Source organism: Sporothrix brasiliensis (genome assembly GCF_000820605.1).
Source record: "Sporothrix brasiliensis 5110 chromosome Unknown Cont13, whole genome shotgun sequence".
Classification (NCBI taxonomy): Eukaryota; Fungi; Ascomycota; class Sordariomycetes; order Ophiostomatales; family Ophiostomataceae; genus Sporothrix; species Sporothrix brasiliensis.
In genome coordinates this window covers 417881-434613 of record NW_024467132.1, presented here as the reverse complement: position 1 = coordinate 434613, position 16733 = coordinate 417881, and the positions used below count along the sequence as shown (strand labels likewise).

General features: G+C 55.5%; 3 protein-coding genes across 3 annotated transcripts; 1 reads left to right on the top strand and 2 right to left on the bottom strand.

Moving 5' to 3' along the window:
* Window positions 1-94: 94 nt before the first annotated feature.
* SPBR_03499 (2-acylglycerol O-acyltransferase 2) lies at window positions 95-1426 on the bottom strand (the record flags this gene model as incomplete). Its single annotated transcript, XM_040761790.1, has 1 exon — window positions 95-1426. The coding sequence occupies one exon, from the start codon at window positions 1424-1426 to the stop codon at window positions 95-97; it is 1332 nt and encodes a 443-aa protein (XP_040623145.1).
* A 1225-nt stretch (window positions 1427-2651) lies between these two features.
* SPBR_03492 (sun domain containing protein) lies at window positions 2652-4028 on the bottom strand (the record flags this gene model as incomplete). The annotated part of the gene is made up of 1 exon (XM_040761783.1): window positions 2652-4028. One exon carries the CDS (start codon window positions 4026-4028, stop codon window positions 2652-2654), a length of 1377 nt encoding a protein of 458 aa, XP_040623144.1.
* A 9922-nt stretch (window positions 4029-13950) lies between these two features.
* Window positions 13951-16431, top strand: SPBR_03430 (uncharacterized protein; the record flags this gene model as incomplete). Its single annotated transcript, XM_040761721.1, has 1 exon — window positions 13951-16431. The coding sequence occupies one exon, from the start codon at window positions 13951-13953 to the stop codon at window positions 16429-16431; it is 2481 nt and encodes an 826-aa protein (XP_040623143.1).
* Window positions 16432-16733: the final 302 nt, after the last annotated feature.

The following is a 16733-nucleotide window of genomic DNA, read 5'->3' as shown; positions in this document are numbered from 1 at the left end:
AACGTGCCGCCCGCTTTGTTGCCTGTCCGTCGTTCCGTTTCACGTTCGTTTCCGCATGCATCTGCTTCTCCGCGCCCGCTACAGCAGCGGCCCACTATGGCAGGATCTGCATCTCCTCGACGCGGTCCTTGGCATACTCGTCCTTGTAGGTGTCCCAGAGGCGCTGCAGCTCGTCGCAGTACAGGCCGTGCAGGCGGTCGACCTCGGCCGGGTCGAGCGTGTCGCTGGCGGCCTTGGTCACGGGGATCGGCCGGCCGACCACAATGTTGAGCGGGTGCCGGTACGGCATCAGGCCGTAGTCGTAGTTGAAGATGCCGCGGCCGCGCATAAAGGGCAGCGTAAACTTCCAGACCTTGAGCACGTGCATCTGGAAGCGGTGCAGCAGCGGGTGGTCGTCGCCCTGCAGCTGCGTGTACAGGTCGACCTCGCCGAAGCCCAGCACGGGCACCAGGTCGGCGCCCGTCGCCATGGCCACCTTGATGAAGCCCGCGCGGCCGTGCAGGACGAGCCGCAGCGTGCCGGGGTTCGCCTGCAGCGACTCGCGGGCGCCGCCAATGACAATGGTGACGGCGCGGCCCTGGCCGTGGCCGTCGGGCCCGCCGCGGCTCAGGAGGTTGATGATGGACTCGCGCGCGACGGAGCACATGCCGGCCATCAGCAGGTACTCGCGGTAAAAGGGAATGTTGAAGTTGGAGTCGAGCGTCAGCAGCGCGTTGGTGATGCCCGGGTACTTGTCGCGGAAGCCGAGGGCGTTGGTGCCAAAGGCCACCCAGGCGCCGTGCGAGATGATGCCGTGCGGGTGGTAGCCGAAAATGTACTTGCGGTCGGCCGGCAGGTCGGCCGTCTTGTGCAGCTGGGCCGGGAAGTAGTCGGCGAACCAGGTCCAGATGGGCAGGCTGCGGAACCGCTCCGAGCGCCAGCGCAGGCGGCCGTTGGTGGACGCGCTGGAGACGACAATCATGAGGAAGTAGGGGACGATGAGCGGCCAGGCCAGCGGCACGGCGCAGCAGAAGAAGAAGAGCGGGATGGCCATCATGAGGCACGAGCAGTGGATGAGCACGGCCAGCGTCTGCTTGCGGCGCCGCAGCGGCACCCGCAGCGGCGCAAAGCGGATGCCTTTGTGTGCCTCTTGCGTTGTTGCTGTAGGAGTTGTGCCGTTTGTGGTGCCGTTTGTGGTGCCGTTTGTGGTGCCATTTGTGGTGCCATTTGCAGTCCGCTGGCGCGGCCGCTGCTGGTCGGACGGCATGTGCCCGGTCGGCGTCTCCGCGTCGCTGTGATCGCTGTCGGGCTCGCCGCTCGTCTTGGGATTGCGGCTCGGCCGTGCTCGGTTCCGCTGCCGCACACCGTTTACACCGTTTACACCGTCGACGCAGATGTTATTGTTGCTTCTGTTGGGCGGCTCGTAGTCGAGGGTCACGGCAGGCATTGCGTCCGTGTCCGTCGTCGGGAGGGCCAGCCTGGACAAGAGGTGTCAGTATCGCTGCGTCCACCAACAGCCGGCTGTGTCCTGGAGGGCGCAATACCTGTCTCTCCGTCTATCACAGGGATACGGCAACGCTGATTTCCCAATCGGACAGCTGTTTCTGATGCAGGGCTATGAAAAGCGTCGCTCCCAAGTCGTCGCGAGGTGAGGGAGAATAAGTAATCGTTCGTTGAGCGATGCCAAATCCCTGGACAGCTATCGCGTCGCAAGGAGAGATGCGCTGATGTTCGCTGAAAGAATCGCCCGTCCCAAAGACAACGGCTGAAAGTATCCAACAGTCAAAAAGCCAAAAACAGACACGCCTCCTGTTGTGTTTATGGATGCTGCGGCGTGCTTGCCTCGGGCGTCAGATTTTGGCTTCGCTTTCGTGCGTCGTTCCTTCTCCCTGTACTCATCCCCTCTTGCTCGGCGCGGAAAGACAACGTCTAGCGGCTTTGCACATGCTTGATGACGTTGCCAGTATCGTTTGTGGCTGGGGAAGGCGCTAGGCGGCACGCTGGAGGGTTGCCTTGGCACAGGTCATAAAGTCACGTGAACATGATGTGCTGTTCCAACAGGCCTCGAAAACACCATCTCACAGCACGTACTTTTATCTTTCCAGTCTACTTGTGGCGTTTAATATGTTTCATGATCACGACCCCCGACATTTTCTCCGTTTTATGAGTGTATTTTATAGACTGTGAGAGAGTATACAAACAAGATCATACATTGGCACGTAAGAAGGGGAAAAAGAGAGTCGATCCCTTGAAAACAGTCTGCAGCGGAGACGTGCGTCGACCGGCAGAGTACAAAGTAAACACAGGGGAAAGTGACGTGAATCAATGCAGCAGAAAGGCAAGACTGAAAATGGGGGAGAGAAGAAGAAAGATTGGGGCGGGAAACGGGCATCGGTCACGAAAAAGGCAGATTAAACGACAAAGAGATTCGGCAACAAACAAGTAAGCGAGTGAGTGACCCAAAAAGTCAAAACAGGGCAAACAGCCACACAAAATAAACAAAGGTGTGAAAACTCGTTTCACAGAAATAAGCACCGTCCATCAGAACTGAAAAAGGAGGACACCCCCGGCTCTCGCGTCCCTTTGTCCCTTCACTATGTATCATGTTTCCTTGTGTCCCTGATTTCCTCCATGTACACATGTCCTTTTTTGGCTTGCCCTCACCGGCGCGCTTACGAGCTGCCAGAGGCCTTGAAGACAATCTTGGCCGAGCCGCCCGACTGCAGGGCCGTGGTGCAGCCGTTAGAGCCGCCGTAGTAGGAGCCGCCCTTGATGTAGCAGGGGGCGGTGATGTCGCCGGTGATCTCAATGTCAAAGTTGAGCTGGGCCGTCGAGGTGGGCGCGTTGGGGAAGATGGACAGGTAGGTGATGCCGTTGACGTCGGTGCCGGCGCCAATGTTGACGGGGGCCCAGTTGCCGGCCGAGTCGGGGTACTCGGGGCTGTTCCAGACGCAGGCCTGCTCGACACTGACGCCGGCGTTGTTGACGTAGAACTGGCCGCTGGTGTACTTGCCCTGCCACTGGTAGGCGACCTTGGCGTCGAGGTTGGTCAGGGTGTAGGTGTTGCCGGGCTCCGTGACCAGGGGGATGTTCATCATCTCGTTGCCGGGGTAGTTGGTGCCGCAGACGCAGGCCACGTCCGACAGCTCGTTGACGACGCTGATGCCGCCGAGGCCGTCCATGCACAGCGTGTTGAAGTTGCTGTTGGTCAGCTCCAGGAAGCCGTTGGCGTTGCACCAGAGGCCGCCAATGGACTGGCCGGTGGCGCCCTGCGACGTGGTGGGCCACTGGGTCTTGGTCTGGCCGGCCGCGCAGGCGTACGAGCAGAAGGACCCCGGAACACAGCCGCCGCTGGTGGGCTCGACAATGTCGGAGATCAGGGTGCCGGGCGTCCAGGAGCCCGTGGCCTGGATGGAGGCCCAGCCGTCGAGGCCGATCCAGCTGAGCGGGACCGCGCCGTAGTCGGAGGGGAAGTGCGAGCAAGGGATCTTGCCGCTGGGGAACTCGGCGGTCGAGCCAGAGCCAGAGCCGGCGGCGGTGACGTTGCTGTTGCTGGCCGGCGCAGCCGACGCGGTCGACGAGGTGGACGTGGACGACGAGGTGGTCGAGGTGGACGTCGAGGTCGAGGACGAGGTGGTCGAGGTCGAGGTCGAGGTCGAGGTGGACGACGTCGACGACGTGGTCTTGGTGCTCGAGGCCTTGCTCTCAAAGAACTCGGCGGCCTGCTTGGTGGGCTTGGGCTTGGGGGGCGACTTGGGCGTCGACGTGCCGACCACCACGCACTCGCCGTTCTGGATGCAGGCCTTGGCCTCGGCGGCGTTGACAGTCTCGCCGTCCGAGTAGACGTACTTGGTCTCGACGGGGTCGACGGCGGTGGCGACGGCGGGGGCGCGCTTCTCGACTTGGGCGGGGACCTCGACAGCGGCCTCGCGCTTCTCGACGTTCATGGCGCGGTGGCGGTGCATGTGCTGGTGACGCTGGTGGGCCATGTCGGCGGAGGCGCCGGCCACGAGCGCAGCCGTGACGGCAATCTGGACGAAACCCTTCATGGTGACAAGTTTATGGCGATTGGTTGGTGTTTTGCTACAGCGTGTGTTAGTATACTCTGACGAGATGTTTTGTGATGATGCGCCGTATTCAAAAGGCTTGGCGTAGATCGATCTGGTGATGTGCGCAATGTGTTTTTGCGATCAACACAACAAGAAATAGCAAAACTTGAATTGAAGTCGTTTCCGAAGCCGTTGAGGTGATGTCGCCGTGATTTTCGAACAATGCTGTGCAATGCGCGAACCGTACAAATTCAATATGTCGCTCTTGTCGATATCAATGCCGACGGTGATTGTTGATCCTCTTTGTTTCGATCACTGTTTTGTTTCGATTGTGTCGTCGTTTGCGTTTGTCACGCTCAATCGATTACGCTGATTTCATTTCTTGTCGTTTGTCGTTTGTTCACTTTCGTCGAGTATCTTTGTTTATCCCGTCGTGGTTTCGCCGTCTTCTCTCACTTTGTAGTTCAACCCACCTTCTGATTACTCGTGCGAGTCGGCGGTTCAGGTCCGATGCTGTTTGTTTGGCTTCACTCTGACGGTCGATAAAACAACTTCCAAAAGGAGCGTGATAGAGGAACAAGATCCTCAGTTGGATGGAGAAGCGAGCGTAGGGGGTGACGGAATGTCGACCGTGATGCTGTGTTTTGCAGAAACGAGAAAGCAAAAAGGGAGAAAAGGAGAAGGAAGAAAGAAGGGCAAAAGAAGAGAGAAGCGAGCGAAAGAGGTAAGAGGAAAAGGGAGAGACACCAAAAAGGGAGTGGGCGGTCTAGGAATGGGCGAAAGGTAATTAATCTGTAGTGAGTGGGAGAGGAGCCACCAAATGAAGAGCATCGGTTGGAAGGGGGGGGGGGGGGGGGGGGGGTTCGACGATTGAAAGTCAGTCCACGCCCACTGATACAGAAATAAAATACAGGCTACGACGGAGAGGCACAAGCAAGATGCGGACACAAAACAAGCACGAAAAGGCACAAACAGAAGCCCGTAAACCACTAACGACGGCGAGCGCAGGTCGCAATAACCCGTGATTGAAGGGCCTGAGGGCCTGTGACCGACGCCGTCGTCCAATGATCGTCCTTGATGGTCGGGGCTTGGCGAAATTGCATTCCCCATTGAAGGACCAAACAAGTGGAAATGAAAAAAAGTCTGAAGAGAACAGGAAAAAGAGGGCAGACCAAGAAACGGTGTGGCAAGTGGGAGTGGACCAGGGGTCTGTACTCCGTAATCTTGGTGGTCTCTCTGTCTCTTTCTGGTCTGAACTGAATGGGGGAGCAGCCCCTTGTACGATGGTATCGCCAACACGGCGCCTGGTGGAGCGACGACAGGGGTGTGTGTATTGGCAGTGGGTGAGAGTGAGAAATTGCGAGAGGCTGTGAGCGTGAGCGAGTGAGAGGCGGCGTTGACGAAGCTCGAGGTCGATTGTCTGGTGGGAAGACAAGACTTGCATCGTACGCGACGAACGACCGCACACGAGACAGGAAAAGACCCGAGGACCCTTTGTGCCTTTCTGGCTTTTTCCAGTCCGTCCCTTTGCCTCCGCGTTCCACTTCCACTTTGCCCTTGTTTTGCTGGCCGGTCTGTCCCTTCATACCACCAAGACGCGACTGGAATGCACCGCTCACAGGGCGATCGAGGGGCAGTCTTTAAACGAGAAATCATGGTCCCGACAGTATTCTGGACGATGTATTCTGTACGAAATATAGCTCTGTATTTCCGCACTCCGTACGTCGTTTGTGTACTCGGGTTCGAAGCCAGAATCAAAAGAGGGCCGCCGTGAGAAGCCAAGACAAACCTAGCGGGCGAGCAGGCCACGGAACATGCCCACAATGATGGACGACGCATCGCCGCTTGACTGGACTGGCTGGGGCGCGGCCGTTTCAGAAACAAGGAAACACGAATGAAAGGGGACGCAGTCGACATGCAGTTTGTTTGTGCACAAGCAGGAAATCCTCCGATGGCCCCTTTTCTGTTGACCCCTGCTCCTGGGCTGGTCGGTCGGTCCTTCCTTGTCCTCTCCATTGCTCCCTTTCCTCTTTCCTCCCTTATTCCAGCGCGCCTGCCTCCCACACCATCCCAAGTCGAGCCCCTTGGGCCCTTGTTGTTTGTCCCTGGCTCCTGCCCCACCAATTCGTCGAAATTTCATTTCTGATTGGTCGGTCGTCCCCTGTTCCTGAACTTGACCTGATTTGGCCATTGCGCCAGTCCAGGTTTAGGTTAGCCCCGCCGCACCCTGATTTGGGCTCTTGCCTGGAATAGGGATCGTCCCAATGATCTGCTCCGCTTTGGATTTTACGGCCAACATTTCGTGTTCTGGCCTTTCTCCTCCCTCCTCTCTCACGCTCACTTTCTGTCTCCGACGGCCTGTGCACGACCACGGCTCAATTGATCTTGGCTGGTGAAATCTGGTGGGCCACTTTATGCAGACACTCGGCGTTCGTTCCAGCCAGAGTCCAATGTCCCTCGTTCTTCCTTAACTCCAGCGAGATTGGTGGAGTCGACGAATGGAAAGAGAAATAATAATAATAATAAATGCCGAGAAAACAAGCAGCCAACCTCGCGAGGCTGAAGTGACCGAAGTGACCGATCAGAAACACGACAGTCACGAGAATACGATGCATGTCGCACGGAGCAGGTGCATTTTGGTGTATCGCCATCCGCCCAACATCGTATCCCAATTTCATTTCGTGTCGCATCAAGCGCAGGAAAAGGATACAAAAGTATGTCGTACGGGGTACTTGGATATGCCATTTGAACATACGACGTACGACGTACCCTATACACTTGACTTCTTGATCTGTCCAACTTATCCAGAAAATAGCCCGGACATGTCACAATATCCCGTCTTCGAAGGTTCTTTGAGACGTGGGCTACGACAATCGACTTCTTCTTGGATCCACTGGCCGACAAAGAGATGCGGAGCCGACAAAGGGATGCTGTCGGCGTGGCGGTCCACCCGGAGGCTGTTGTCAGGTCTTCTTGTTGCTTTGATTTTGTTTTCTTTCTTCTTTCTTCTTTCTTCTTTCTTCTTTCTTCTTTCTTCGTTTTTTTTTTTTTTTTTTGCTACTTCCTCTACATTTATCCCGTCCATTAATTGCGCATACGCGCTAATGAAGACGACGAGAGAAAGAGAGTGAAAGAGCATGCATACACAATCCGGGTCAAAGTATGCATCTGTTAAATAGGACTATGTATTGCAATTTACACAGCAGCGGGAACAAATTGCTGCATGGCCAACGACGTTCAAGATAAAGTGCGCCAGTTGGTTCTCGTTCCAGCAACTCGCATCTCGAGTGGCAGAGTTGATCGGATGGAATTCGACGACCAGCGACTTTTGAAAAGAGACCCTGGATTTTTTAGCCCTCTCTTACGGCATATTGTGTATTTTGTCATGGGAAAGTAACCTTTCGACGACTGGCAGCACCGTTTTTTGCCGGCTCGACCCGGTTGGATCCAGGAACAAAGGACGCCGTCGATATGGTGAAACCACAACAGTCCAAAGAACAAAGAGCGAGAACAAAGAAACCACACAAGACCCAACGACGGACCTGAAACCGTTGATTTTTTATTTGGTCAAGGAGATAATTGACAAGCTGCGGGATAAAATGAAGCTCTGGTCAGTTCACGCTGTTTCTTTTGGAGATATGGAACGAGATATGTGACCAAAGAGAGGACAAAAAAGAATAAATGGACTTTTAAACACCTAGTGGCGAAAGCATTTCTACTATCTGTGGTCTCTCCATGAGCTTCGTTTCCTCGCTCTGCATGTTTTCTTCGTGGTTCTGACCTGGACCATGGTCTCGACCGTTGCTGCGATCCACATGGACAATAGACCGACGCTGTTAACCGCCGGCGGTATTGGCTTGGTGGAACGAACAGACAAAGAAACAAAAAAGCACAAAGAAGCCGTTGAAAGGGTTTCAATGCCAAAAGCGACGATATGTTTGACGATAAAAAATTATCTCGTTAGTGACGTGAAAACGTGAGGCTTATTCTTCCATTTTCCCCCCGTTTGTGTCTATATTTTCACTCATCTCTTTCTCCATTGGCTCCGGCCCGAGTGTTCGGTTTTCGGTTTTCGCGTTTTCCATGGTTTGCCGAAGGAACTTGCCTGTGGCAAATCAGAAGACACGCACGGAAGAAAACGATGACGGTGATTGCGTCTCGTGATCTATCGTGGTGTCGATGTCTCCATTGTCATCGGGCAGACTTATGCAGCGGCAGAGTTGTTCTCCTCCTCATCTCTCGCGATGGCATTCCCACCAAGTGGAAGTGAACTGGCCAGGGATCATGAATTTTGTGAACGGCCATCTAGGGAGTTTGCCTCTGTTGTCTGATGACAAGAGCGTTGCACCGGCTGAAGAAATTCGATACAAACATATTATTACATCGTTATGACATCCGTCGTGTCCGGAAATATTTGAATAGTATAGGTTGCGAGCCGAAATGGATGTAGTAAGGTCTAGGAATCCTGCCGTGTACGCTGGACTCGCACGTAACCTGCGTCCCAAGTACTGTAGAGTGTATACACTTCGACATGCCACCCAAATAGCATCACAAACGTCGATGCCCGTGCACGTCAAGTTGCTGGCGGACACGGAAGCTTCCAAAACACGCTCTACGTGAACAAACCACCTGCCTTTGGATGCCACTGCGATTCCAGTACGTTAAAAAGTAGCGTCTTGAGGACAAGGCGAGTGTATGGTCTAACAAGACGATGATGGTGTGGCCGTGGATGATATCATGAACAGCCGCGAGGCGTCCTTTGTCGACAGAAACAAGTGACAAATTCAATTACCAACGCAATCCAGCGTACAAAATAATAGGGGCAGACCGTAAAAGGACTGCCAATCCCTCGGTACAGCGTGGCCGTGGTGTGGGCGGTCTGCGTGATTGGAATGTGGTCGGGAGTGCAGCTTGGCGCGTGATGTTTGAGATTGTCGACGCGGAAAAGGGCTGCAGACTGTAAACAATACAAACACAAAAGGGAAAGACGAGCAGAGTCCGTGTCCTGTCCGTGTACCAGGGACTTTGAATCGCATCGCAAATCCGCAAGAATGCACGATCTGACGGTCGATCTCGACAAAATAAGCCGCGATGGTAACAAACGGCCGCATACCGAAGTAGCCATGTCGATGAACGTTGTGTTTTCACTTCTTCGTCCTTGTAGGCCCAGTTTCGAGGGATTCAATACGTACGATCACTGTCGATTTGTATTGTTTACAAACCACGGGCGCGTGGTTCGTGAGTTGTGGGTATGGCGACGGGTAAGGCGCATTGAGATGTTGTCTTTGTCCACAGCCTCGTCAAGGTGATACAGATGGTTTTGGCTGATATTTTTATTCATTTATGATTGGTTTTTATAGAAAAGAAAGCAGCAAACGGCAGGAAAATCGAGCATGATGTGGTCACGAAACAAAGCGGTGATGTTTCTATTCGAAATGTAACAAAATATCCTCTGAGGCATCCTTCGCTACAGCCTTGCCAAACAAACACACCGTCCTCTAGATTACAGCCAACGAGTTCGTAGACTAGGCGCCTTCCGAGATGCCGAAGTGCAACTTCATACCAGACTGCAATATCATATAATCCCTTTCCATTATCTATATGCCACGACAGATAGATCTTGGCCTTTGATAAGGCATTGTGCATCACGAAAACAAGCGAAGCACATAGGCTTGCTTGGAAACGCATAAATCAACAGAAGTCGGAAAAAGTAGAATAAACCATAAAACTTGTATCCATCAAAGAAGACGATGCGAATATGCGGAAGCCTATTTTCAAGAATTTGATATCGGTACTTGGACACGAACGACCACCAATCTGACTTTGCCTACGGCCGCGCATCCTGTTATTCACCACCACACATAAGAAGACTGTTCTCAAGCTCTTCATGTAGGCTGCGTCTATGGCTGCCAAAAGGAAACAAACTTCCGCAGGCATGGGTGGCTGCATGGCGTTTCTGTGGTGTACAAAGCAATTTCGACGGATGTGCAGTTACATGCCGACAAGTGGAGCTTGCCATCGTATATGGGAGCTCAAGCAAGCCAAGGGGTAGCTGAAAATGGCCAAAATGAATAAATATATGCCGAGATAAATAAAACGCAAAGAACACCTAAATCTCCGCAAGATGTCGGTGGGATAGGAAGTAATTATTGCCTATGCATATCCACTGTCGTGTGGGTAAGTTTTTGTCAGCGGCATATGCTGCTGTCTTCTGTGTGTCGTATCGCCATTCCCATCGGACAATCATGGCAACCTGTCAGCTGAGATGTCACGCACACCTCGTCATGTCGGCTTGGTGCCAGTGCGGTCGGAGGACAACAAGTCTCCGCTCCATGTCGCGTCGTTGGCAGCTCGCTGGCAGCTTGTCTTTCTGGTCTGTGTTTGCGTTATTCGTTCTGCATCGCGCATCTGCAGCACAGCCACAGTCTGGCGGGCCTGGATCCTCTCGGCTGGTCCCCTCCTTCGGCAGGCACTGCGTGGGTGAATTACCCCTTTTCTCTACATAGTCTGGCGGCGTGTATCTTTTGGGTTGTTGATTTGTTGATTGTTGATTTGTTGATTGTTGATTTCGTCAACTTGATTTTTAGCCTCGGCCATTGAATGGTTCCTTTCCTGTGTTCTATTTTCAGTCTTTTCATTTTGATATTGACCTGGGCTTCCTCTGCTTTGTATTCACTTTACCATAAAAGCCAGACCGGGTAAACTTTTACAGCTACAATAGATCGTATATGCTGGCAAGCCGCGATTCCAGGAGGTAAGATTGGTCTTGCTATCATGTGAGTTGTGAATTATAAACCTGTTGATTAACAAAGTCAACAACCTTTTCACAGGTCCGTCGACGGAGAAGCACAGGTACAACACGAAAATGGACACTGTATGGAGACAGGAGGGACAGCGGAGTCGACGGAGGGAAGAGGGCTCCGTCTTGGCCTCCTCTGGTCCACTTTGGTCTCCTCATTTTCGTTCCTGACTAGAGTCCCGCCTCCCAAGACGACTCGACTCGACACGACCTCTCCCAGATCTTGACACAGACATGACGCGTCTGGACGCAGGTGAGGTTGCAGGAGCTCGTCTGCCCGAGCTTCCTTTGCCAAATTAACCGATGCCCGGCATTGCTCTTCCTGGCTCTTACGTGCAATCTTTGCCGAGTTGGGGTGCATGTACGTTTGTAATAACACCTCCGTGAACCCCTAAACAGCGCACAGATCCTCTGTTCTTAAAATACATTTTGAAATTCCCCGTGCTCCAGGCTACGGCGGACCTATCTTACACAGTTCACCTCGCAGAATACGTATGAAATAAAACGTGCTGCGTATGGAATACATGAAACCTGTTCACGCTGCCCCGACTGCCCCGACTGCCCCGATTGTCCCGGCTGCTCACCACCAGTCAGCACAGCCCAATACTCTCACAGCCTGCCCCTGTCCATCTTGACCTGCAATAAACTTTAGCCTCTCGTGGCTTGACAGACCAAGTCGTCACTGCAAGCACAAATTTCGTACAAATACGGAATACCGTCGTAGTCCAATGGCAAACGTCCCCAGCCGTCCGAAATATGCGGCTGCCTCTCAATTTACGTATCTCCCATCCCCACTCTCAGCTGTCACTGCCAGAGCCTCCCACTTGCAGCCACAAGCTCCGTTGTTGTGTTGGCTGAAAGCGGGTCTGCCGGCTAGGCTTTCGTAGCTTTCTGCGTCTACACAGTAATTACGGAGTATTGGCTCTCTGATTCATGGATTCCTCGTCGCCCATCATGTCCTATTGTGATGGAGAAATACTCCGTATCTGACAAGTCACAATCAGGAGTACGTAAGATATCTTACCAATAGGGACAAGAGCCTTGTGTCAACAAGTAATACGGAGTATCTGACTGTGATATGTCTCCCCTAGAACGAAATACTCTCTCCACACCACCATGCGGCCTCCGCTCTCCTCGTATTCTGCAGACAGTCCTCAGCCCAACAGAGCCCAGCCAGCCAGCGTCTCGGATGGCCCGCCTCGCCTTTGCATCCTTTTGGTCTCTTTCGTCCTTGTCGTTGGCTATCGACGGGGTAATGAACCACTGCGAGTACTGCCATTCAGCTGACGTCGCGACACGCAAATTCACCCAAAAGGAATAGGGACACCACCTTGTTTCTCTGTGAAGGAACCGAGCGCAACCCAACATGGCATCCAATTGCAGCGCTGGGACAAGGAGATACAAGCAAGTAAGATGCAAGAAGAGGTAGCACAACCCAACAAATGCAAAGCCAAGAAGTCACAGACGCAACAAAACAGATAACGCGCCACATGCGAGACAGCCACCTTGAGGCAATCATACACACAGGACACACTCTCCCAATGGCCCGAAGCACGGACATACACGACTGTGGCGGCCCTTTCCCTAGTTTGTATCGTGTCGTCTCGGTTGGTTGTGTTGCTTTCTGTCTTGTGTCTCGTGCGAGGTCTTTTCTGTGATAGTCCCTGGCATACTGCGTAGAAACTGCCGGCTCACTCTGTTTTGGGCGCCCTCGTGGCTTAGGCACCCTCTGTCACTCATTACCCACTGCGACCTAGTTGATGCCGCTACGGTTTAGTGGATGAAGGCGCCCCGTTGTGGCTGTCTTCCCCAAGGCGTCCCACCAAATGCGCCCACACAGCAGTCCTGCACACACCGCACGGCCCGCTAATTGGACCTTTCACCTATCAGCTCTCCACTGTCCCGTATCCGCTGTCGCGCTGTAGGAAGCCACTGAGCGCAGAGGACCCGCTACTTCCCTTTGGTGCTCACCAGCCTCACCTGGCCAAGCATTCTGGCTGCTCAGAACGCCCAGTCGCCGTCGCTCTTTCCTCACCTCGTACTTCGCGTGGTCCAAGGGAAGGAGCAGCCCAGCAAACAAGTCTTTCACGCATCGGACGGCAATTGCTCTTTCCATTTCCGTCGTGACACGCAATGCGCTTTCCTGTCTTCTTGCCATTTTGCCCGTTTTCCCGTCGTGCCTTCCTTTCGCTTTCATTGCTGTCAACAAAACAACAGTCGCCACAAGCTCTCCTTCCCTCTCTGGACCTTCAGCCTCTTTGGCAGTATCAATTCGCCCTATTACCTAATCCTTCCTAGTTTAGCCGTTTCCCATTTCCATTTTCCCACTGTCAAACGTCCGTCGCCCTTGCCTTTCTCCATTCTCCTTCTCCAGCCGCCCGGCTCCAAGTCTCCATTCCCTGCTCTCTTTTCTCTCTTCTCTCTTTTTTCCCCAAACCAAAATCAACCCAGAGCTGTCGCCACGTTTCTCCAGCCACACATCCCGACTCCTCTTTTTTTCTCACGCTGCTGGCCTCCAAAAAGCCCTGTTGACAACCGATTGCTCCTCTGCTTTTCGATTGCCTTCCACCCCCCCTCCTTCGAAATCGATTATGCTCTTGGAAGGCTGTTGTTGAGCGAGTGTCGCCGACGTCCCTCATTTTCGGAGCAGCAAGAAATTGAGAGACAAAACGGGAACAGAAACTGGAGAAACCCCCCCAAAACAGAAAATCAAAAAGAAAAAAATACAAACAAACAGACGGAAGCAAAGGACAATTGCAAAGACAATTGCCAGCGGTTCCGATGCTCCCAGAGAATCGACGCGTTGCGTGTTGAGAGGGAACACCCCGTTGATTTCGATTTGAGATACGCGGTTCTGTCGATTCTGTCGATTCTGTCGAGTCAGTGTTTTGGCTGCCATCGATTTCCCTTTTTTATTTCACGTCTTCCTTTTCACGACGTCGATTCGGGTTGGTTTGGTGTCGATTGACGGCTGTTGATTGATGCTCGTCGATTGTCGAGTATTGATTTGTCGCCTCGTAAAACAGCGACCACATCCACATCTACCACAACACCAACATTGATTCCATCCTCCTCGCGATCAACGCCACGTATCGACTACACTCTTTCCTCCCCGTCGTTTCAATGGCGGCAGTCGAGAAACCCGCCGACTCCGTCGAGGCGGCGTCCAGCCAAGTCCTCGTGCCCGAGTCCGATCGCACGACAGCCGCTGCTGCCGATTCCACAGCACCTGCAATCGAGACCTCCCCATCACAAGCAGCACACACTGCCGTCGCAGCAGTAACCGACGCCGAGACAGCCGATGCCGCCGCAGCCGCCGTCGCTGCAGCTGCATCTGCCGCCGCCGCCGCCGCTGCCGCGCGGTCCGCAACAAAGCGACTGCGATCGCCGTCGTCTGCCGCCGTCGATGACATACCCCAGGACGACGCCAATCGGCATCAGAACCACGACCACAGCCTGCTCGAAGACCCCCAACTCTCACCACGCAAACTGGCGCGTCTTGCCAGCGGCTCGCGCTTCGACGACCACGGCGCAACAGTCGATGGCGCTGAAGCCGTCGATGGCGTAGATCCCCAGCCCGGCACTGCCGGTGCTGCTGGCACTGCCGACCACATCGCCAACCACGATGCCGCACAGACCGCGCTCTCTGTGCTGCGCGGCGCCGAAGCCCTCATGTCCCAGCGCGTGGCCGAGGCCGCCGAAGCCGCGGCAGCTGCTGAAGCAGCGACACGAAGCGCGGCACATACGGGCGCGGACACGGACAGGGGCGAGGCCGCGGCCGCCGAGATGGATGGGAACGACACAGACGAGACGACAGCCCAGCAGTCAACACCACCGCACGACCCGCAACAAGCGCCGGGCGCCGGTGATGCTGCAGCTGCTACTGCCCTGGCCGAGGCGGCTGCCAGCCAGCTTGCCGCCTCAAAAGCTGCCAGCGTTGCAGTAGCGGCAGCCGCCGCCGCCGCCGCTGCAGCTACCGCGTCGTCTGGAGCGCCGCCGGCCAACACGGTCCCAGCTACGGACCACATGGAACTTGATCCGGCGATTGCGCGTGAAGAAGAGCAGCACCAGCAACGACTCCAACAGCTGCAGCAACAACAGCTGCAGCAAGGTCCATCTTCACCACGATTCTACCCCGGCCCCACAGCTGCGTCCACTGCTGCCCAACCGACACCGACCTCGGCCACCGCACCGACGCCGTCGAACCTCATCATTCCCGAGCTGGCCCCCAAGTCGCCCACCTCCAAGCGCCACAAGTGCCCCTACTGTGACACCGAGTTCACCCGCCATCATAACTTGAAGAGCCACCTGCTCACCCACAGCCAGGAGAAGCCCTATGTCTGCCAGGGCTGCGACATGCGCTTCCGCCGCCTCCACGATCTCAAGCGCCACTCCAAGCTGCACACCGGCGAAAAGCCCCACATCTGTCCTCGCTGCGACCGCAAGTTTGCCCGCGGCGACGCCCTGGCCCGCCACAGCAAAGGCGCTGGCGGTTGTGCCGGCCGCCGCTCGAGCTCCAACACCTTTGGCGCCTTGGGTGGCGCCGACGACAGCTTTGAGGGCAACTCGAGCCTCATGGACACGACGGCCGGGGGCGACGACTCGGTCATGTCCGGTATCGAGTACGACAGCAGCGCGGCAGCTGGTGCTGCCGCTGGCGAGGAAGAGCGCCGCCGCCTGAGCTTGCCGGGCATCAAGACAGACCATGCGCGCGGCACGCCCGGCGGCCCAGACTCCTTTGGCGGCGGCGCCCAACAGCACGCGCGCACCTACCCGCCCATGTCCCAACAGCCGCACCAGTCGCACCAGCAGCCGAGGTCGTCGGGTGGCCTCTACCCGCCCAGCGTCGACCGCACCGGTACCGCTAGCTCCGCCACGGCCACCACCGTGTCCGGCAGCGCCCACACGCCCAGCACCAGCATCTCCTCGTCGTCCATGGTGCTGCCCCTCAGCGCGGGCAGCAACGCCGCACATGCGGCCGGCCTCTTCTCACAGCACGGCATCGCGGAGAGCCCGAAGCCGTTGAGCCCCGCCGTCGGCAATCACGTCCTGCTGCGGCCCGCCTCCAACAGCAACGGCTCGCCCGCCCACAATGCCAACTTTTTCTCGTCCGAACAGGGCATGTGGGCGTATGTCCAGACGCTCGAGGACAAGCTCAAGGCGCAGGACGAGCGGATGCGCCGACAGGATGAGCGGGTGGCCCGGCTCGAGTCGGACAACCGGGCCTACGAGGCACAAGTCGCCGCGCTCAAACGGGCGCTGGCCGGGGCCCCCGCAGCAGCACCCGCGGAAGCGCCCGCCGCGGAAGCGCAGGTATCTGACGCACCAGTGTCCGTGGAAACGGTCGCTGCTGCGGCGGCGGCCATTGCTGCCGCCGGGGCCAAGGCGCTGTCACCCGCCGTGGCGCCCGAGACGGAAGTGTCTCGGGCTGCACACGAGCAGCCTCAAGAGCAGCCTCAAGAGCAGCCTCAAGAGCAGCCTCAAGAGCAGCCACAGGACCAGCCACAGGACCAGCCGCTGGAGCAGCACCCTCTGGAGGAGCACATCGAGCAGCAGCTGGAGCAGCGCGTGGGCCAAGAGCTCGAGGCTGCGAGTGCGCAGTGATGACGCCGAGGCGTCGCTTGATCTGCCGCGTTTTGCATATTCACCTTTTCACATGATGTTTTAAAATCCTTTACGGGGTAATTTGTGCGGCGTTTGTTTATTCCTTATTTGTTTGTTATCTACCGGGCGGCGCTGGCCATATGTTTTGTTTTTTATCTGCGACCCCGTTTCCGACTGGACTGCCACATCTCGATGCCATCAACGCCACCTGATACATCCACAACTCAACAACTACGACCCACCATTGTCACGGCACTCTTGCTTTTACGGAAATCTATCGGAACCTCGTCTCCACCCCGAAA